At 45.1% G+C, this 23,304-nt stretch overlaps 2 protein-coding genes across 3 annotated transcripts in view; both read right to left on the bottom strand.

Moving 5' to 3' along the window:
• Positions 1-3,594: 3,594 nt before the first annotated feature.
• RPL14 (ribosomal protein L14) lies at positions 3,595-11,870 on the bottom strand. Its single transcript, XM_075921958.2, has 6 exons — positions 11,737-11,870; positions 10,529-10,630; positions 7,593-7,687; positions 5,657-5,756; positions 4,807-4,860; positions 3,595-3,692 (listed from the first exon to the last, which is right to left on the bottom strand). Exons 1-6 carry the CDS (start codon positions 11,737-11,739, stop codon positions 3,630-3,632), a joined length of 417 nt encoding a protein of 138 aa, XP_075778073.1. The 5' UTR covers positions 11,740-11,870; the 3' UTR covers positions 3,595-3,629.
• A 5,421-nt stretch (positions 11,871-17,291) lies between these two features.
• The window catches only part of ENTPD3 (ectonucleoside triphosphate diphosphohydrolase 3), a 72,015-nt gene continuing 66,002 nt past the window's right edge, over positions 17,292-23,304 (bottom strand). For both annotated transcript variants that reach the window (XM_089776607.1, XM_006125573.5), the window contains 2 exons: positions 22,736-22,873; positions 17,292-18,217 (listed from right to left, as the gene is read on the bottom strand). In XM_089776607.1, coding sequence (XP_089632733.1) covers positions 17,984-18,217; positions 22,736-22,873 — 372 coding nt within the window. In that variant the 3' untranslated portion in view covers positions 17,292-17,983. The remainder of the gene's footprint in view (positions 18,218-22,735; positions 22,874-23,304) is intronic.

The following is a 23,304-nucleotide window of genomic DNA, read 5'->3' as shown; positions in this document are numbered from 1 at the left end:
TCTGAAGCTCTCTGCCATGGGGCTTTTGGCCATTTGGACATTCTCTTAGGCTAGGTCTACAGACTATGGGGCTTTATCGGAAAAAGCTACGCAAATTGAGCTCTGCAATTTGCGTAGCTTTTTCCGATCACTTTTGCAGATGATGCTTTTCTGCCATTTGGCCTGGTCTAGATGGGGCCAAGTGGTGGAAAAGCCTCCTCTTTTGGCGGAGGCCTTATGCCTCGTGAAATGAGGCGTACAGGGCTCCCTGAAAGAGCACATTTGCTCTTTCGTGAAAAAAAGCGGAAGAGGAAATGCATTCCTTGGATGCGGCATGATTTTTGCGGGATACCTTCCATACCCTGCAAAAACCCCATAGTCTAGATGTAGCCTCAGAGATGTGAAAAATTTCACATCCTATGCAACGTAGTTAGGTTGACCCAACATCTAACGTTGAGGAGAGTAGCTAACCAAAGAATTATTCTGTCCATCTAGCTACTGCCTCTCCAAGTGGATGAAACTACACAGACAGGAATAAACCCTCCTATGGAAATAGAAAGAATTGACATTATGCCACTACAGTGCCATAGCTTTGCTGCCATAGGGGACCTTCTTGAAGATCACACAGGAAGTCCGATGGAACAAGAAATTGAACCTGTTCCAAGCTAGTACCCTGCCCACTGGACCATTCTTCCTCCCACTGTCACAACATCTTTGCCACAGTAGAGTAACAGCAGCCATTTCTAGCAGGTCCCCGACTTACCGACCAAACACTTGGTCGTAATTCGAAGTGTTCGTAAGTCAGATCCCATTCATTTACATGCAACCGTGCTGTTCGTAAGCGCGGATCGCGTTCGTAACTTGGGGACCGCCTTTCTGAACGCTTAATGGGAGGTTTGGTCGTTAAGTACGAACGGTTGTAAATTGACCATTCGTAACTTGGGGACCGGCTGTACCAGTGAATAGGTAATGGGAAAAAGTTAAGCCAATGTTGTGAACTGAAGACATGCAAATCACAGCCCTATCTTCCAGGATAACTACTAGCAATGTTACACATCATATAATTGAATAGTTGTGTAACCGCATAAATTATTATCAGTTACATGATTATTGGATAGTCCCTGAAGGCAGGCCAGCAGGCAGTGTGCTCCAGCCCCACTCCTGGGGAACCCCCTGCCACCTTGTGCTGCTGCCTCTCTATCAAAAGCAACAGAGCAGGGTGGCAGGCGGGAGCTGGTCCGCAAGGGGAGGATTTAAAAACAAGCTCCCATTACGGACCAACTGCCTGCCGCCCTGCGCTGCTGCCTCTAATATAGAGGCAGCAGGCCCAGACTCACTGCAGAGAGGCTGCTCCGTGGGATGCGATGCAGCCTGTCCACGGGGAGCTTGGCTTCACTGCAGCCTCTCCACACCGCTGCCTCTGCAGGAGGCAACAAGGCGGGGGGCAGGCAGGTCTGAGAGAGCCAATAAGTGTGGGAAGTGTAGTTAGGAAGATTTACTGCTGTAGTGTCCTCACAGGTCGCTGGCTCCGACAATAATAACCAGAAGGCTGCTTGCTTGCATGTGTACTCAATGATATGGACCCAATGACCACAGCAGACCCCGAAAAGGCCTCCAAAGACCACAAACCAGATAAGGCTCCAAGGTGCCAGGCCAGGTTTATTAAGTACAGTAACAGTTGTCAGTAAACTCTACTGAACTACTACACATATGTACTTGCCACAATGGAATTACTCAGTGTGAAATTTCCACTGCCCCCTAAGACACCACTTTATATACCAGTACAAACAAATCACACCTCACGGCTGACGTATCAGGTTGCCACCCTCTGACGCTACTTAGATACCACCCATAACCCTGTACCTCATGGTTTGATTACATTATCTCTATCCATCATGCTGTCATTTCAGACCCTGTCCTGAACTTGGGTCTGTATCTGTAAGGAGTGGGTACCAAGGTCTTTAATGAACTGGTGGTACCATGTGATTTCAACTTAAGACCAGTACCAATTATTGTTCTGTACCTGGGCCTACTACCAATTAGTGATTTGCACTCTCAGCCCTGTTTGTGCAAAGTTCTGTTTGCAGAGGTCTGCCTCTTGCTCACAGCTTAGTTTTATTAAGCCATGTTTTGTCCATTGTTAGCTAGGCTTCAAACCAGGCCTGTGTTATATTGGCTTATGTTTTAGGCCTTCATCTTACTACTGGAAGTTGGTTTGAAAGCTGGCTCCCTGCACTTATTTGATCCCGCTTATTCCCCTATCCCTTCCACTGCTGCCTTTCAGTGGGGTGGTGGAGATGGGAGTTCAGGTGCTTGTGGGGAATCTGCTTAAAGCCAGCTCCTCACAAGCACTGGCTGCTGCTCCCTCTCACTTAAGGTGCAGGGGGAGTGTGTGTGTAGTCAACAGGATTAACCGATAGGCCTAGGCTTATCAGTTAAACGTTTATTCGACTATGTGCTGATATCCCTAATAACCACTGAACAAATTCCAAAAGTTGTGACTTGGGTACATGCTAATTGTTACATACATCCTGGATGGTTATAGAATAGCTAATAAACTGGAAGAAATATTTCTTTCAATTGTGTCTTACCACCTGTCAATCTTTCCCACTGATGACCTAGTAGAGCACTAATTATACAAACTGCTACTGTTGCTGTAAACCAGATAACTAAAATGCGTCCTGAAGGTATCATTAAACAGGACCAAAAACATTTACTTTTTAACAATTAAAACATTCCAGGGAAAAAAGTCAATTCTTCAATATAGGCAATTTCACCCTCCCCCACCCCCGCAGTTTTTCTTGTTTGCACATGCTTTGTCGACATCAATAGGAGAGAAAAATTAAGAAAATGGTCCAGTTACAAAAATGGTCCAGTTACAAAAATGGTCTAATAGACAATTGCAGTAACAGAAAATATACTCAAGTGACTAGATTTTTCAGTTAGTCTCCCTTTAAAGTTTCTAGAAGTGTAACAATTTTATTCAGTAAAACACTTGTCCTATGTGGGCAGAATTTTAATCTTGCCACCAGATATTCCTAGAATTCTGAAATATTTGAGGCCAGAGCTACACCTCTTTGGAGCAGTGGAAGTAAATTTTGAAGTTTGATGTGTTTTAGAATAGAATTTAATTATGAGCAGTCATTTGTGTTAGCATTTAAAAAGAATGCAAAATATTAACACGTACACAGTTTTTAAATTCCACTGTCCCTGAGACAATTATTCACACTTTAGCATTCTGGATAATATACAGGAAAAAAAATAGTTCTCTTTCAGTAATCTTGTGTTTCAGACATGATTTTGTGTAAAATAGCTTCATGAATTCCACATTATTTTCCATCACAAGTTAGTATAAAATGTATTTGAGGATTTTAACAGCTATTTATTATTAACTGGGGCATTCAACATTATAGGTACTGAAATTGAGAAGCACATAAAAAGCGAGCAGTAACTAACTCACTTCTCATTACTGGTTTAGGGCCTGCTTTTACCATGTGTGGAGTACCACCAACTCACAAGGACATAAATTGCTCAGGCAGTTACTAACTGCTGTATAAGATAGTAAGTGATCTATTACCTTAATATTACAACACAGAAAAAACAGACACCAACTACATATTAAACTTGAACTTTATTTGATTACTGACAGTTTATGCTTTTTTGGAAGTTTGCTTCTGGAGCTTCTTCACTTCATGCTTGATGATCCTGTTCCTCTGTAAATTAAAGAAATAATTTTATATCATTAAGTATAAGAAGAACAGCAAATAAATACAATACAATCTATATATCAGTGCTACTCACAACTTTCTGAGTTTTCAAATTCTCCCCATTTTTTGTATAATTATCCTTTGTTAGGCAGATGTAACTGCAGAAAGTTCCCTTGCACTATATATTGGACATATTTCAGGGTACGTCTAGACTACATGCCTCTGTCGCCAGAGGCATGTAGATTAGGCTACCAGACATAGGAAAATGAAGCGGCAATTTAAATAATCGCCGCTTCATTTAAATGTACATGGCTGCCGCGCTGAGCCGACCAACAGCTTATCAGCTGTTGGTCGGCTCAGCGCGGTAGTCTGGACGCATGGGTGTCGACATCAAAGGTATTTGTCGACCACCCAGGTATGCCTCCTGGGATGAGGTATACCTGGGTGGTCGACAAATACCTTTGATGTCGACACCCGCGTGTCCAGACTATCGCGCTGAGCCGACAAACAGCTGATCAGCTGTTTGTCGGCTCAGCGTGGCAGCCATGTAAATTTAAATGAAGCGGCAATTATTTAAATTGCCGCTTCATTTTCCTATGTCTGGTAGCCTAATCTACATGCCTCTGGAGACAGAGGCATGTAGTCTAGACGTACCCCCAGACACTGATGGTTTACCAAGTGGCAATGGACTCCTGTAAGTCTGGTAGCCTAGTCATTGTGCCCTGCTACAAGTCTGGGTGAGATTCCTAGTCAGTTTTTTGTTTCACAGATTGGCAGCATTGCTATTAAAGCAATGTGTGGCTCTGAAAAGAGGAGGGAAACTAGTGCTTCATATTGTCAACAGCAATCCCTCACAAAGAATCGATGAACTCTGGGACAACTTCAGTTCTCAGAGATGTCTGGTGCACAACTTTGAAGACTAACATGAAGTTAAACAAGAGAAATATAGATTGAATTGTTTAAAAAGAAAAACAGTGATGTACAAGCATCAGCAAACTCAAAGAACAAAATATGAGTATAAGGAATTATATATTTTAATCTGATTCAAAATAAAGTTAGATTTGTTTTAAAAACACTTCAACTCAACCATCTAAAGACAGCTGCACATTTAACCACTCACCATTTTCTTTGCCTTCATGACCTTGTAGCGATCAAAGTCTGACATCTTGGCTTTCTGTTGAAAAAAATTTGCACTTTAGTTAAGTTAAATCTCCAGTTTGATTCTTTGAACATTAGAATGTAACTTTGCAAAATATGTTGTGCTTTTCAATCAGACAACTCAAAGAACTTTACAAACTACCACTAAAATGAATTTAAAAGCAATTTATCTTCCTAGCTGGAAGTTGATGCAGAGGACAGACAAAACAGTTTGTAGAGATGGCAAAGTAGAAAAATAAATGATTAAATTCAGTGGTAAAACCTTTTGGTTTTCAATAGGGACATTAGTGTGTAGTCATTTACACAATTAACCAATAAGCCTGGTCTTATCAGTTAATGCCAACAACTACATGCACTGCCCCCTGCTGCCTCTGATAGAGAGGCAGCAGCAGTGAAAAGCAGGGGAGGGTCAGCCAGTACACGTAGGAAGCAGCTTCCAAACCAGCTCCCCGCGCATATAGGTTCCAGTGAAACTGCCTGCCCCACATGCTGCTGCCTCTACCCCAGGTGGGGGGAGGGGCACAGGCAGGAGCCAGTGCTTGCAGGGTTGTCTGCCCCCTCCCCCCCATGTAAACATGTAACCGCTAAAAATTCCAGCGGTTACACATTTATACAAATACTTGTTAGTTAACATCCCTAGTTTTTAATAAAAGAACTTGCATTACAATGTGACAAACCATGTTTTTTCTGCCTTTAATCTTACTTTGCAATATTAATGTCGAGAAACTTTTCCATTGGATTGTATCTGACACTTTAGTAACATGCTAGGTGCAGCGATTAGTATTTTATATCACACTGCAGATCAAACATACCTTTTCTCTAGCTTCAATCTTCTTTGCCCACCTCGTAGCTGTCCACTTTTCATTAATATTTTCTTTCTCCCAGGCAACTCGCACATGCTTCTGACGAGCACTGCATTTAAACAATCAACATCTGCATTATTATAATACACAAATGAACTTCAGCACTCTTTCAATTTTAAATAAGTGAAGTCAAACAACAGACAGGTTACAATGTGAGTATACATCTTTAGTCCTTGTTAAAGGTGTTAAACACAGCAAATTTAATTGAAGTCCTGAAAAAAAATTGTACTGTGACCTTCACTTTATCCTAAAAACTTCTTTCTTGTGTTAGCAGTTAGGATTGAAGGGATGGGCAATCTAAAAAGATACAATGGAATACTACTCTCCTGGCATTAATCTAAAAAGGTTAGAAAAAGGCAGAAGTTAAGCTTTATCTGCACAGTACATCTCATAATAGTACTCAGTAGAGATTGTGGCTTAGTTATTTTATATATCACACAAATAAGGTATGGATTTCTTTCAATAAAGAAGATCTTGAATACAGGCAGTCCCCGAGTTACGCGGATCCGACTTATGTCGGATCCGTAGTTACGAACGGGGATTTCTCGCCCCGGAGAACTAGAGCAGCGGGACGCCTGGTCCTGCCGCCCACCTTCTCCGGGGCAAGAAAAGCTGCTCCCCGTCTCCCTGGTCTGCTGGCTGAGCCAGCAGACCAGGGAGACGGGAGCAAAGCGGCGGGGCACCGGGGGCCGGACCCGCGGCCGCTTCCAGATCAGCTGGAAGCGGCGCAGGTCCAGCCGGGTGCTCCGCCGCTCTGTTCAGCGTCTCCCTGGTCTGCAGACCAGGGAGACACTGAGCAGAGCGGCGGAGGACCCGGGCTGATCTGGAAGCGCCACGGTTCGGCCCGGGTCCTCCGCAGCTTTGCTCCACGTCTCCCTGGTCTGCTGGGGGGGCACTAGCTGCGTCCCCCCCCCAGCAGACCAGGGAGACGTGGAGCAAAGCCGGTTGGTCCCGCAGCACCGCTTCTTGGCGCTACTGGACCAACCCGGCAGCACCCCAGCTGCTCTGCCCCAGGCGTCCTGATTCAGCTGCTGATCAGTTTCAGCAGTGGCTGAATCAGGATGCCTGGGGCAGAGCAGCTGGGGTGCTGCTGGGTTGGTCCAGTAGCTCCGAGGAGCAGCCGCGCTACTGGACCAAGCCAGCAGCACCCGAGCTGCTCTGCCCCAGGCGTCCCAAAGTCAGCCGCTGCTGAAACTGACCAGCGGCTGACTACAGGAAGCCCGAGGCAGAGTTGCTCTGCCCTGGGCTTCCTGGAATCAGCTGCTGATCAGTTTCAGCAGCAGCTGACTTGGGGACGCCTGATGTTCTTATCTTGAATCTGTATGTAAGTGGAACTGGTGTCCAGATTCAGCGGCTGTTGAAACTGATCAGTTTCAGCAGCGGCTGATGCCAGTTCTGACTTACATACAGATTCAACTTAAGAACAAACCTACAGTCCCTATCTAGTACGTAACCCGGGGACTGCCTGTAGTTCACTTTGAATATGCAGCCATAGACTACTGGGTAGGAGCCAACTCATGAAGTTATGCATTACTGTGATTCATTTATCACTGTTCCTTCTAAGTAATATAGGACAGCAGCTGCCTCAGTCAAATCTGCTATGTATCAAAATACTCATAGGAAAGAAACCAGTACTTTTAATCATTATCATATGGTTTGCCAGGTCTTAACGGCATACACATCATTAAATTACTAGTACATTAGAGTTGATTAATCTTGGATTTAAATTATCCAAAGGTTTTAAAAAAAACCATATCCATACGATCTTTTCAAAGTTTTAGACACAAAATTCCATTAGATCACAAACAATGTGAAGCTAGTTTATATTAAGTCAGATTTAAACAGTCAGTACCTTTTGCACAGCCCAGAGGGAAAGACAACTTACCTGTGTGGAAATTTAAGTACAAAATCAGTCAGCTGCATGCATTTGAAGGGCATAGCCTGCCTTCTTACACCACTGCAAGGACCATCAACTAGTGCCTGGAACAAGAGTTTAAGTGAATTCACTAACATTTTTCCAATATACCATGATAGACTAGAGAAAGTTACTTCTAAACAAATTATGGCCCATCAACATGAAGAAAGTGTTACAAACTTGGGAGAGCACTATGCATTTAGAAAACTGGAAAGCAGAAAAAGAGTGGAGTACACTACCCAAATTCCATGGCAGGATCAACTAGTGTTTATTTAATACGCAGTTTCCACAACGCCAAAGGCCAAGGGAGACAAAAGAGAGGAGCTGAGACTGGGAAACTTTCATGATCTCACATGCATTGCTTTTCCCTCATTCACACATGTTCTATCACAGCTGTAACTAAAGGAGCAGAAAACATCTGTGCATCTTTCCCCTCCCTAATGCAAGTAGTAATAGAAACAGTTCACATATATCGAACTACAGGCTCAATCATGTGAGCAAGAAGACTGAAGAAGCAAAAAGTTAAACTTTTAAAAGTGCAGAAATTGTGGTGAGTTTGGAGATAGTGTTCCTCTTTCCCAGTTTACAAGTTACAAGTATTGGATTCTTGTAACTACAAGTTACAGTATTCAACTCCTTTTAGCAAGATATTAACATAAGAATACCCATACTAGGCCAGACCAATAGTCCATCTAGCTCAGTATCCTGTCTGCTAACAATGGCAGTTGCTTCAGAAGGAGACACAAGAACAGGGCAATTTATCAAATAATAAATCCAGTTTCTGACAGTCAGAAGCTAGGGATACCCAGAACATGAAGTTGCATCCCTGAATATCTTGGTTAAAAGGAATTGTCTAGAGTTCTTTTTATAACCTAATTATACTTTTGACGGCTAAATGTAGTGCCTTGCATGTAGAATCTCTATACTTTTGACCTGTATTAACCTGTGGGAATGAGTCCCACAGGCTGACTGAAGCAGGTGCTAAGTACTTTGTTTTGTTTTAAACCTGCTGTCTATTAATTTCATTATGACAGTGTTTCCCAATTGGTGCTCCGTGGAACCCCAGGGTTCCGCAAAGTGAAAGTAAGGGTTCCGCGAGAATGCGGCATTCCTCCGCCCCCTCTTAAAGAGACAGAGTATTTTGCAGAGTTTTTTTGCTCAAACAATTCTGGCGGGGCTTTTTTTTTTTTTTTTTAAACCAAATTTTACTCTGGGAACCCTAGGGGTTCCTTGAAATTATTTTAAGCTGAAAAGGGTTCCGTGGCCAAATAAAATCAGGAAACACTGCATTAGGAGATCCCTGGTTCTCATGTGATGTGAAGGGGTAAATAACATTTTCCTATTCCCATTCTCCATTGCAGTCATGATTTTATCAGCTTCCATCACAACTCCTTTTAGTCAACTCTTTTCCAAGCTGAATATCCCCAGTTTTAACCTCCTCAGATGGAAATTGTTCCATAACATTAATCATTTTTGTTGACCTCCTCTTTCCTTTTCCAATTCTAATGTATCTATTTTTGATGCGCAAAAACCAGAACTGCATAATGTATTCAAGGTGTGGATGTATCATGGATTTATATAATGACATATTTACTGTCGTCTTATCTATCTTTTTCCTTATGGTTTCTAACAGTATTCACTTGACTATGACTTCACACTGAGTAGATGTTTTCAGAGAGCTATCGACAATGACTCCAATATCTCTTTTATGATATTTACAGCTAATTAGACCCCATTATTTTATATGTACAGTAAGGATGTTAAGAGACGGGTAACTAATCATGTAGTCCATACAATTTATATCAACTACACAATTAGTCAATAAGGGATGGCACTCTGTCCTGGATCGCACTGGTCCAGGAGGTCTCTCAGCTGCAACTGCAGTTTAACTATAGTAGGAGCTGGCACACGGGTACTCAGCTCCTACTACACTTACACTGCAGAGCACCAGCAGGTGTAGGCTCCAGACTGGCGTGAGCTGGAACCGCTGCAGATCTGCAATTTAAAATTTAGTGAGAGCTGGGCAGCTGGGCTTGGCTGCAACCAGGGGCTGCTGCCAGAGCAGCCTGGGCCCACTGCAAATAGGGGCTGCTTTGTAGCAGCCTCTCTTCCAACCCGTTGCTGCCTCAGATAAGCAGCAGCCGGAGGGGGGGGGGGCACAGTGGAGACAGTGATGGGGTGGGGAACCTGCATATAAGCTCCTGGCCATCCCCCCCACTGCCTCAGATACAAGGGGGGTGGGGGGAAATGAATAGCCAAGTTGACTACTTGCTTACTGCCCTAATGTATAATTGGGAGCATGTTTTCTAATGTGCATTACTTTGTATTTATCAACAATGAATTTCATCTGCTATTTTGTTGCCCACTCACCATATTTTTTGTGAGACCTCTTTGTAACTCCCCGCAGTCTGCTTTGAATTTAAATATCGTTAATAATTTTACATCATCTGCAAATTTTGGCACCTCGCTCTTTACCTCTTTCTCCCAATCATTTATGGATAGGTTGAACACCACTGGTCCCACTACAGGATCTTGGAGGGGACACCGCTATTTACCCCTCTCCAGTCTGAAAACTGTCCATTTGTTCCCTACCCTTGGTTTCCTGTCTCACTGATTCATAAAAGGACCTTCCCTCTTACCCTTATTATTGATCCTGAGAGGGAAAACATAACTGTTTGAAAAATCACCTTATTTGGAATCTCTTAAGTCTCCATACAAAGATTAATTTTTGAAGTCTGCCATGCACATTTGTATTGCATTTTCCTTAACACTGTTAGCCCCGGGAGGGGGGGGGGGGGGAATGATGTACAGAAAACTGTTTTAAAATCAGTATTGTATGAAAAAGTATCTTTAAAATAGAGAACGAAAGAACAGGGGAGAAGAGGGCTACAGGTCTTTGAGCTTACCCTGTTCTGGTCAATAACATCCACTATTGCCACCAGCTTGCCAGCATGTGGCCCAAAGGAGATATAGGCAACTCGGCCAATCTCAACGTAACGTTTGAACACCTGGAAAAAGATTTACTTAAATTCAGAGCACGTCTACAAGTAGTATGACTAAACCCAGGAATTGCTATCTACAAAAGTCTCAGAGAGGTAACTGTGTTAGTCTGTAACTTTAAGAACAAGTAGTCCTGTGGCACCTTACAGAGCAACAAAAATATATAAATAGTACGAGCTTTAGTGGGCAAAACCCATTTCTCTGATCTGACGTGGGTTTTGCCCCCAAAAGCACATGATGCTATTGGGGATATTAGATATAACTGAATAGGCATGTAACCACATGAAATCTTAGCAGTTAAACAACTATTCGATAGTCCCCAGAGGTGGAGCTGGCAGCCAATGCACTGATATAGAGGTTGGGAGGGAGAGCAGGAGGGAAATGCATGTAGTTGATCGTGTAGTGGTCTACAGTACAAGATGACATCCCTATATACTGTATATGTGTGTGTTTGTCTCTACGGTGCCACAGGGCTACTCGTATCTACAAATGCATCAATTGCCTGGGACACAGAGCAAACTGCACCCCGCCTTTCCTTCCTAGCAGGGGGCGATATACAGGTTCCCCGCAGGGATGAGCAGCGGGCATGGTTGGCATCGGGCGCGGGAGGGGGTGCCTAGGTGGCAGACACCACGCGAGAAGTTGGGGGGGCTGGGAGGTACCACGCGAGAAGCGGGGGGGGGGGGGGGGCGGAGGGGGGGGGGAGATGGCAGGCACCACGCGAGAAGCGGGGGGGGGGGCTGGGAGGTACCACGCGAGAAGCGGGGGGGGGGACTGGGAGGTACCACGCGAGAAGCGGGGGGGGGGGTTAACAACATGGGCGCAGCTTATGGCCGGGCGGGGGAGGGGGCTGGCCACACGCTCGGTGCCGGTCCCAGGTGGCGCGCGCTGCCCAAAGCGTTACCGCTGAGGGGCCATTTCAGCCACTTGGGGCTTGTGCGCGGCCCGGCGCCCTCACCCGCCCAGCGGCCCCGCCAGCCCGGCCACGGGAGCCGCACGCGGCCCCGCTCCGGTCGCTGGGAGGAGGCGGCTCAGCGCCTTCCCGGGCCCCGCGCCGGGCGGGCAGGGGGGGATGCCGGGGCAGGTGGCGGAGGCCGCAGCCGCACACACTCACCATGATGGCCGCCCGCGAGCAGAAAAGAGCGAGCGGCTTCCGCTGCGCTCAGACGCCGCTTCCGATCCTCTAGTGCGCATGCGCCCCGCTGTGGGGAGACAAAAAGGAGGCGGGGAGGGAGCGCTGCTTTACTAAATGCGCGTGCGCGCTAGGCCCTCCTGGTGGGTGTCGAAGGCGAGCGTTTCCGCTCCTCCTCCAATACGCATGCGCGCCAAACGTTCGTGGTGGGAGGGGCGAGATGTTTAACGCATGCGTGACAAGCCTGCAGGGCATGGAAGGGGGCGTGTGGGTTCCCGAGACGCATGCGCAGTCAACTGCTTTCTTTTGCGGTTGGGAGAGTCTCGCTCCCGCCCCCTACTGTAGTGCGCATGCGTGCGCCCTGTGGCGCTCGCGTGGCAGGTGTATGTCGCAAGGGGAGCAGCCGGCGCGCGGGGCTCGCAGAGGGGATGCGCTGGGGTAGCGCACCGTGCCCGCCCTGCGCCCGTCGTTCCTTGCACGGGGACAGTGCGCCTTCCTCATGCCGTCTGCTTCTGGGGGGCCTTCCCCCTTCTCAGGGCCAGAGGCGAACAGAGCTTATTAGCCCTCCGCTAAACCAGCGTCTGTGTGAACTCTTGTCCGGTGCGCAAACGAGAAAAACAAATCCCAGCCAGGTCCAGAAGAAAAAGAGAGTCTGCCCAAAACCACACCCGCTTTTCTAAGCCAGTCAATGAGCACGTTTCATTTGGTTTGGGAGGTGGAGGTGCCAACAAAAACTCCTGTGGGTCTTGGCAACATCTAAGCTAGGGCAGTCTGCGGGCACAGCTATGTCAACATCGGCTCTGGAGTGCAGACACACCCTCAGCTTTCACGTAGAAAGTGTTTGAAGTCCCCAAGTTTGCAGAAAAAAAGGCTAAAAACACCGGTGTGTGTCCTCAAGGTTCAGAAGGCAGACACATAATGACCCGAAATGGATTGTTTATTTCTCTTTACTCTCATTATTTTAAGCCAGTCTCATGATTTTTTTTAATGTGGCTCCTGATGTTGATCTGCTAGAGGTTGGCCATGGTCCCTGAACGAATTTTGCATTGATGCTATATTTAATTTCTGCTATTCCAAGGAATTAAGGAGGAGGCATCATGTGACATGAGACTACAGAATTAGTAGAAGGTTGTATACATTCTGGCTGATAAAAGTGGCATGTGGACACAATTGTTTTGTCCCTGGATATGTTTGTACAAAAAATGTATATCTCTGTTTAATGCTGATGTTTGACAGGCATAACATACCTGGATTTTCCTGGAAATGACCTCCTTTTTGGTCCTCCAGTCTCCATCCAGACAGATATTTGAACTATGAAAAACTTCCCTAAGAATCTACAACCACTTCCATGAATGTTGTGGGAAATGGTCTGCCAAGAACCACTGGCTGTGTTGGACCTCAGGATTGTAGATGAATCCCCTAGTGAACTGTTTTTCATACTGGGGAACCCACCTTAAAAGGGGGTGACAAAGTGAGTACAGGATCGCTAGTAGGATCACCATACATTTAGGTTTTCCAACTATGGCCTCTTTAGTCCTCTATTCTTTGGGCAGGTGGACTTTGGAAATATGAAAAAATGTCCATGACTCTACCTTGCCTTCAGAGTTGGGTGGCTGCAGTGGCTGCTGTTCCCCGTCGCCTAGCCTGGAAAACACTGTCACTGGCAGTGACAGCAGCTCAGAAAGAAGAATGGCACACTACCATTGGTTTTGTGCTGCAGGGTAGCAGCAGTGATGCCATCTGAACTGGGCACTCCATCAGAGGCCATTGCTCTGCTGCCATCCAGCTCAGAAGACATCCCTACCATGAGCAGCAGTGCAGAGGGAAGAGAGGCAGTACCATATTCCAACTTTTCTTCTGTGCTCTTGCAAGTGGTGACACTTACTGCTGACCTGCTAGCGGACACTTGCTCTGCTGCTGCACAGATCCAAAGATAGTGCCACCAGCAGCAGAGAAAGAAGAGTGGCAATACTATACCATGCCACTCTGCATGGCAATGGTGCCACAAGCAGCAACACAGAAGGAAAACTAGGTGCCCAGACAGTGGCCACTGCTTTCCAGCCACACAGTTTGAAAGGCCAGGAAAAATCAGACTTTTTTAATGTTTCCAAAATCTGCTCTGAGGAAAATTTCAGGACCAAAAAAGAGGTTATGTCTGGGAAAACCTAGACAGCTAGTGACCATACTAACAACCCCCCAACAGTAGCCTTGAAACTTCTTTTTTTGGTTGGAAGCCCCAGTTAGAGAAAAGCTGTACATGGGGATTCCCCAATGACTCTGAGGTCCAATATGGCCAAAAGTTTCTGGCAGACTGTTTCTCACAACTTCCTCTGAATAGGTCATAATTAGGGCCCTACCAGAATCACTGGCTGTGTCTAGACTGGCCAGTTTTTCCGGAAAATCAGCCGCTTTTCCGGAAAAACTTGCCAGCTGTCTACACTGGCCTCTTGAATTTCCGCAAAAGCACTGACGATCTCATGTAAGATTGTCAGTGTTCTTGCGGAAATAGTATGCTGCTCCCGTTCAGGCAAAAGTCCTTTTGCGCAAAAGGGCCAGTGTAGACAGCTCAGATTTGTTTTCCGCAAAAAAGCCCTGATCGTGAAAATGGCGATCGGGGCTTTTTTGCGGAAAAGCGTGTCTACATTGGCACGGATGCTTTTCCGCAAAAAGTGCTTTTGCGGAAAAGCGTCCGTGCCAATCTAGACGCTCTGTTCCGAAAATGCTTTTAACGGAAAACTTTTCTGTTAAAAGCATTTCTGGAAAATCATGCCAGTCTAGACGTAGCCTAACTGTAAACATGCCTGAACCTTAAGGGGCTTGGGATCTGATTGAAAATATAACCACTCTATCCTTCTTAAAAATGAAAGTTGTATCCAAACCACTCCTCTGAATCCCTTTAGAATACATGAATTCAAAGTGGGTCTCTAATGCTGAATGTTGTGATGTGGGAGATGATTTTCAGACACTAACGGCAAGCCCCTCAATTGCACAGAAAGTCAATAGGAGTTAGGTGCTTAACAACCATTTGTGCCTTTGAAACTCACTGGGCTTGGTGAGTTTTTAACCACTGGAGAGATATATCCTGAAGACCTGGGCAGTGGGCACTGAGGAATCAATCTTTTGGGGGTACTGAGCCCCAACAATTCTTACTACTGCACAAGATAAGTTCTTCATCTTGCCCGTTTCCTTCTCTTTGGAAGAATAATTTCAAACCTCTTGCTGTTTGGCTACGTCTACACTGGCCCCTTTTCCGGAAGGGGTATGTAAATTTCATGAGTCGTCGTAGGGAAATCCGCGGGGGATTTAAATATCCCCCGCGGCATTTCAATAAAAATGTCCGCCGCTTTTTTCCGGCTTTTAAAAAAGCCGGAAAAGAGCGTCTAGACTGGCCCCGATCCTCCGGAAAAAGCGCTCTTTTCCGGAGGCTCTTATTCCTACTTCAAAGTAGGAATAAGAGCCTCCGGAAAAGGGCGCTTTTTCCGGAGGATCGGGGCCAGTCTAGACGCTCTTTTCCGGCTTTTTTAAAAGCCGGAAAAAAGCGGCGGACATTTTTATTTAAATGCCACGGGGGATATTTAAATCCCCCGCGGATTTCCCTACGACGACTCATGAAATTTACATACCCCTTCCGGAAAAGGGGCCAGTGTAGACGTAGCCTTTGTGTTCTGCTAACATTAGCTACCATGACCAAGAAATAGGCATTGGTCAAGGAACTAGAGAAAATGTGTTCTTAGTTTGTCTTTTTTAAATTAGGAAACTATTCTGACCCTTTTCTTTCAATGAAAAGATGGGAAGATCATTTTTAACTGATCAGACAGATATTAATAGGATTTAATTTGAAGTGTGTAAATACAAACTTAGAATTGGAGAAAATTGAAAATATGAGCAAAGAATAAGAAAGTTACCCACAGAGCGCCTCCTGTAGCACTCCCTGAAGTACTCATCACAGCTGGGAATATGGGCAGCAAACTGCAGGGAGGATGTGGTATCCTTTGGGGAGCAAGACCCAGGAAGGCACGGGACTACCGTGATTCATGTATGCATGGGAGGAGTTGCACCTTTCTCTTCTACAGCTCCCACTCAGTACAAACATGATTTCAATTGCATGCTCTGGCTGCTCACCACCCTTGCCTCTCTCTTTCCCCCTTCCTCCATGACTCCACGTGGTGGTAGTATATGGTGAGCACAGGGAACAGAAACAGAAAGGGAGTTAATTACGCTGATTATTTTCAGGAAGAAAGGCATTGCGCAAGAGGGTTTTTCTTGCGCAAGAAGGGGCAGTGTAGACAGCTCCTTCTTGCGCAAGAGCCTCTTCTGCAAAATAGCGGCTCATTACATATGCAAATGAGGCTCGGCGATATTCCACGCTTAGCCTCATTTGCATAGCTCTGGCCCAAGATCGCGCCAATGTAGACATAGCCTCTGTGTTGAGACACTAGCACTACTGCCTCAAGGTATGTCTACACTACCCCGCTAGTTCGAACTAGCGGGGTAATGTAGGCATACTGCACTTGCAAATGAAGCCCGAGATTTGAATTTCCCGGGCTTCATTTGCATAAGCGGGGCGCCACCATTTTTAAATCCCCGCTCGTTCGAACCTCGTGCTGCACGGCTACATGGGGCACGAACTGGGTAGTTCGAACTAGGCTTCCTAGTCCGAACTACCGTTACTCCTTGTGGAATGAGGAGTAACGGTAGTTTGAACTAGGAAGCCTAGTCTGAACTACCTAGCTCGTGCCACATGTAGCCGCGCGGCACAGGGTTCGAACGAGCGGGGATTTAAAAATGGCGGCGCCCCGCTTATGCAAATGAAGCCCGGGAAATTCAAATCCCGGGCTTCATTTGCAAGTGCGGTATGCCTACATTACCCCGCTAGTTCGAACTAGCGGGGTAGTGTAGACATACCCTCAGACAGTGAGCTCTATTCCAGTTGCCCCCCTTCCCCACCAGTCACACATTCCTGGTTCCTGTATTCACAAGCCTCTTCTCTTCCAGGCCTGTGCACCCCTGCAACTCCCTTGCCCCATTTCCCCAAGACTTGGTCAACCTGCTAGTCCCCAACATCTCTACCCATGCCCCTTCTCTTCCATAGAGTTTAACCTCATATGCAGGGGCAACAGGATAAGGGAAAACTTCTTGGTGTGTCAGTATTTCAGAAGAGTCCTATAGCTGAGATATTATTTGAATATGAAATCTGGACAAAGGTGTGGTTGTCTAGAACCCAAAGAAATGTGTGGACAACAGGTCAACATTTTGTTAAGGGAACCCTTTGATATGTTTCTTTTGTAAATGTTTATTAAAAAAGACTAAATTCAATTGCCCACCGAAGCACTGTTATTGTACATGTGGAGACTCCATTTAATATTAAAGTACAAAACAGGTGGATTTCAGGCTTACTTTCAGACTAAATCTTGATGCAACCTTTACTAGAGTTGCTGATAATGTCTCTGCATATAAATATAGCTATACATTTTGACATTTAGTATATCAATCATGGGTTTGGGTTTCTTAAATAAATGCGAAAAGCTGCTTAATAATTGAGTGATCCACTTTTACTTGGTGGCCTAAATCTTCTGTCACGGTCTACATGGTAATGAACAAAGTTTTTTTCCTGAGCACACCTTGCAGTTCCCTGTAAGCTGGGCACTTGTGGAGTCGCTCAGGACAGATTCAAATGCCACCCAACTAGACTTTTTGTTTCTACCAGTGGTACGCATTTATTCCACACATGGATGGAATAAATTAGTGAGAACACTGAGTACTCAATGTATGGGATGTAACTAATGTCCTTACCAGTTTCAGGAATGAGTTTTTCATTTAGCTTCAATATGACAGATGAGTATTACCACTATTTTCCTCTGTCCTATGGTTTTGTCCTTTTGCTTGTATCTTGAAACTACTGACCAATTATGTCTCTAGGAGACTATTATGCAAAAATAACGTATAGTGCATAGTACTTATTCTTCTTCCACAACTACTTAATAACAAAACAGAGTTTACAGAGTTCACTATAAACGCCATAAGTCTATAGCACTGAGTGCTGAGACCTCTCATGAGAGAGCCAATGCATTATAATACCATTTCCTTGATTTCTGTTCTCCACTTTGGTTTCTGATCTTTTCCCTTTCTTTCAGGATACATTTATTTCTTTCTCACTTGATTTTTCTAAAATGCAGGTCTCCAAAGAACATTTCAAGTTTATGTCTTTTGTTGTCACTGAGCCCTCTGTTCATTCTGTAGCAAGTACATGGTCCATGTGATTGATATTCTTTCGCATACGCGATACAACACACAAATAAACAACAAAGATGAGACATAGCAATGCCACAGCTGTGAAGAAAAAGAGGAGGCCAGCAAACAAAGAAGGGTTCACAGGTCGCTGGATCAGCTGGCTTTCTGCTGGGATCATATTGGTGAGGCTCATCATATAACCAAGAGACCATGCTATACTGCTGTTACCAACCTGAAAGGTGAAAAAGACAATTCATATAAACTTTTTTGCTAAAGGCCAGAGAATCCAAAAGCTGCAGCACAGCTGACACTGGTGACTTTTCTAAAAATATCAGAGGCAAAGCTTTAGCAAAGGCTCGCATTTGCAAGGATTTTTAGAGGCTATACACTTCCCTAATGCTTTTAGCATTACAAAGAAGGACCAAAGTGGAAACCTGTAAAGTAACACATAATGTTTTGCTTTCTAGATCACCTGGCTTAAACAAGTCAGATAAAGACATCAGATTGGTGCCAACACAGAGAATGACTAGGTATGGCTCCATCTACCTCATCTAAAATGTGTGTATGTGTGCGCACACGCATGTGTAAACAAATAACTATTAAATATCTTAGTGTGAAGTACAATTTAAGATATCAATAAGCAGTGCTCTCTGTAAACTGAGCAGTCGGACAGCCACTCAGATGATATCCAAATGCTGCCCAGCTGATCAGCAGAGTGCCCACAAGCTGGCAGCATGTGTTTCTACTTTCTATGCTTTGGTGCATATAACAAAATTTATTTCGCACATAGATGTTGAAAGTTACTGGGAATACTGCCTGTAAGCATAAACAAACATTGAATTGGACTCTCCTTTCACCATCCTAGTGTTTGGCTACTTACACTTGAATTAAAAAAAACCACATCCGCCCAAACGCACACTCACACACAATCCATTTTAGTCCTGAATGTTCAAGACCAAAATGGCACCTGCAAAAAGAAGTTAAGAGAAAGCCTGAAATCAGTCACTCTGCTTATTAATAAACTTGCATTCTAATGCAATATTTTTGTAGCTCATTGGTACTTAAAGCCATTGGCTCTCTTCTTTTTGCCCAACAGGAGAAAGAGGGATTGTTTGCAGGCAACTGATGAAATTAGGCAGATTGGTTGGAAACTGTTAAGAGCGAGCTGTCTGTCATACCTTTGCCTGTCAGGTTTCAGCCTTGGTGGCACTTCTAGAAATAACTGTTCTTTCCACTCAGAAACATGTCCACTTAAATAAGTACGTTCACTTTGATCAGTACTCTATGCTGCTGTTTGCAGGGAAACAATCATAAGTAAAATTTACTCTTGTGCTGAGGACCAATTCAAGGCTTATGCAACAAGTAGTTTTGGCTGAAGACCTCAAAATAACCTGTGTGCTGGCCTTTTGCCTAGGCGTTAACTTACCATCTGCTAACACTTCTCCAGATCTTCTGGTAGCTGGCCATTAGATGGTAAAGCAAGGCAGTGTAATTATTTCCTACCTTAAACTATAGATTTGTCCAAATGATGGAGCTCCATTATTTAGAAGAATCTTGCTCATAATTTCTTGATGCCATACTCTCAAGTGCAGTGAGTGGATTATTTTTATGTACAATACTCAGGGCTGGCCTTACCATGAGGCGAACTGAGGCGGCTGCCTCAGACTGTGGGGGGAGGAGTGGGCGCCATTAGGACCGAGAGTGCAGAAAATTGTGTGTGCTGCTGGTGTATATGAATTCTCTCTGCTCTAGATGCACAGAGATGGTGGAGTGCTGTGCTAGAGGAAGGAGGGCACAAGAGACATAACAGGCAGGCAGGAGAAAAGGTGAGAGGGAATAAGAAAGCAGCAGGAGCTGCAGGGAGAGAGAGGAGGAGCCTCTTATGTACCTCTGTAGCACCCCGAGGAGCCCGGACTGATTAATACCAGCACGGAAAGCACCACTTTGATTATTCAAACAGATAAAAATGCCAGTGTTTACTATGCATACAAGAAAAGTTACATTTGCTGTTCAAGGCGTTTGAAAGTTAAGTGTTACTTAAAATTTTTGAACAAGGCGTTTTAAGTTGTTAGTTCTCCTTTATTGGGGTAGGTAGCAGAGCAGTATCATGAGAGGAGTAGAACAGGAAGAAGGCAGAATTGAGACCTTTCAAAGTTTTGGCCCAAGTGAGGGGGTATGAGGGCGTCATTTGAGCTCCCTGCCTCAGGTGCCAAAATGTTGTGGGCCAGCCCTGACGATACTTACACCTACACTTTGTATTACCTCATGTTGTAACAGGCCAGGGCTAGCCTCCATGAAGAGTTAAAAAATCTGATTGGAACAAGCTGCAGAAATAAGACTTGAGGGTGGAGAGGAAGGAAGTGATCACAGTATAGCAGAGTCTGATTACTCTGAAGAAACAGCTGTATAACTGTCTCAGAATCTAAATGGCACTCAGAATAGTGACAGAAATGTAGCCGTGTTAGTCTGGCGTAGCTAAAACAAAATACAGGACTATGTAGCACTTTAAAGACTAACAAGATGGTTTATTAGATGATGAGCTTTCGTGGGCCAGACCCACTTCCTCAGATCAAATAGTGGAAGAAAATAGTCACAGCCATATATACCAAAGGATACAATTAAAAAAAAGTGAACACATATGAAAAGGACAAATCACATTTCAGAACAGAAGGGGGATGCAGGGGGGGAGGGGAGGACCTTCCCCCCCCCCCCCCCGCATCCCCCTTCTGTTCTGAAATGTGATTTGTCCTTTTCATATGTGTTCACTTTTTTTAAAATTGTATCCTTTGGTATATATGGCTGTGACTATTTTCTTCCACTATTTGATCTGAGGAAGTGGGTCTGGCCCACGAAAGCTCATCATCTAATAAACCATCTTGTTAGTCCTGTATTTTGTAAATGGCACTCATCACAGTAAGTTTGTTTATAGTCTTTCGCTCTGTACTTTGGCTAGTGGGTTTTATTACTTCTGCTAATCATTTCATCAACTCTAAGAAGCAAGACTACTTAAAGGTCTTTTTTTCCCCGGGGTCCTCATCCAATCCTGCCATTTGATTTTTATGGCCAGACCCTGGTGCCTGTACAGAGCCCTGTTGACTTTAGTGGGATCCCATATGGGTAGATCATAACACCATACTACAGGAGTGGGCAAGATCTCCCTCGTGGGCTGGATGGGACCCACCAAGCCACAGGATCCAGCCTGCAGACACCCTGCTGGGACCCTCAAGAATGCAGCAGCAGCTGTTTTAAGTGCAGGGCTGTTCCACGTGGCCCTCTGCTCTAAATGGAGGGGGAAGCTTCCGTGTGATCTCCCCAGCCCAATCCTCAGCTCCTATTGGCAGGAAACAACCAAAAAGTATTGCCCACCTGTGCCACACTAGCAGACGTCTTTCCCTAACTGCTGTATAGACACAGTATCTGAACTCTAAACTCTTGCCCATCACCCTAGAGCAGGATGGGCAATAATTTTTGGTGGGGGGCCACTCCAAGATGTTGGTAAGTGGTCAAAGTCAGCACTTTTATGTGGAGAGGGTGCAGGGTCTAGGATGGAGGTTGGGTGCAGAAGGGTGCACAGGGTAAGGGACTGGGGTGCAGGAGATGCTGTGAAGTCTAAGAGGGAGTTTGGGAGAAGAAGGGGGTTGTGACCTGGGTCAGGGGATTGGGGTGTAGGATCAGGGAGGGAGTGTAGGTGCAGTAGAGGATTCTGGCCTGGGGGAGGGGCTTTAAGAGGGAGTGCAAAGTGCTGGGAGGGAGTTGTGACCTGGGGCAAGGGGGTGCAGAGGGTTTGGATGGTGACCTGGGGGAAGGGGGCAGGAGGGGCTGAGGTGCCAGAGGCAGGCTGTGGCTGGGAGGCGCTTACCTAAGTGTCTCCTGGCCAGCAGCTATGCAGCACCACCAACGCAGGATGGACTCCCTGCCCGCTGCAGCCCCAGACCACTTTAAACTGCAGGCTGTTCCTGCCAGGTGGCGCTCAGTTCCAGGAAGGGGAGAGGCTTGCACTGCCCCCATGCTCCAGGCCAATCTATCAGCTCCTATTGGCTGGTTGTTTCCAGGGTGATTACACAAAGCCTCACCCTCCCTGTAGAGCAGAGAGCCCCACGGATTGCATTTTAAAACCAAGGCAACTCTGTGCCTGAGGGTCCTAGCAGGGTGGTCCGTGTGCCAGATCTGGTGGCTTGGTGGGCCACATCTGGCCCCCAGGCCATATTTTGCCCAGCTCTGCCCTAGAGTTTGGCTGTTAATGAAGAAGAGTAATAAGATTAAACAAAAAAATTGGCTGAAACCATCTCTCCAGCAGGCTTAGCTATTTAGGTGGTCCCTCCTTTCAGATCTGCTGCTGTCATGCCAGGTAGCAAGTCCCACCTTGCTTATATCCAGGTGGTAACAAATTAATCACTAACAAAGTGAGTCAACAGAACTCACTTAGTCATGGCAAGGTGTTTCAGGCAAATATGGTCATCCCATTCCACACCACTAGATAGCCCAAGTGACGTCAGTGGATTTGCAGAGGCATAATGGAGAGTAGCATTTCTCACACTCTTTAAAACTCTAAAGAATCTAAGATCACTGAATCATATTGTCACCACTAGAATCATTAGGAGTTAGCATTGGAGCAAAAGTCACAGCTCTTACTTAGCTCTTAATATCTAAAAATCTTCTGCAGAAGCTGTCCACAATCAGTATGAATTTGCAAGGTAAAATGTCCTTCTGCTGCCCTTCTCCAAATACTTCTTCATGTTTTAATACTCACTTCTTTTCGGAAATGTATCTGGGGCCAAGTCTCAGCGTTAAATTTATATCCATATACGAGCAGGTAATAGAGGTAGTTTGCTGAAAAGCAGTAGGATCTAGCATATATTTCTTCAAATTTAGGCAGTATAGATGGAAGCTGAAAAATAAAAATAAGATCAACACAATTAAGAAGGATGTGCATAAAGTACACTTCCCATCTAATTAGCACCTTCCAGAAGTTTTCACAAACATCCTAAGAAAATTATAGGCATGTAGACAGTGATTTACAGGGGAAGTGACTGTGCAGGTGATATATTTTGTACTGTTAATTATATAGTAATTAAAAATAAAAGTTGCATGAAAGATAGAAATTGTGGTGACTAACCATTTCAATCTGACTCTTTAGATATGCTACAAGTGTTGGTAGTAAATTTCAGAGGCAAACCTCTTCAAGGAGATGGCACAGTCATTCTAAGTGTGTCAACAAGCATTCAGATCAAAAGGGCATACAATCATAGACTGGAGAGAGAACTGGGAACACAGGGTGAATTTGTGGCCTCAGCTATCTCAATGTATATCTGAAATTAT

This window comes from Pelodiscus sinensis, chromosome 2 (genome assembly GCF_052426305.1).
Source record: "Pelodiscus sinensis isolate ZL-2025 chromosome 2, ASM5242630v1, whole genome shotgun sequence".
Classification (NCBI taxonomy): domain Eukaryota; kingdom Metazoa; phylum Chordata; order Testudines; family Trionychidae; genus Pelodiscus; species Pelodiscus sinensis.
Note: the sequence above shows the minus strand (reverse complement) of the source record. Positions and strands in the feature narration are given on the sequence as shown.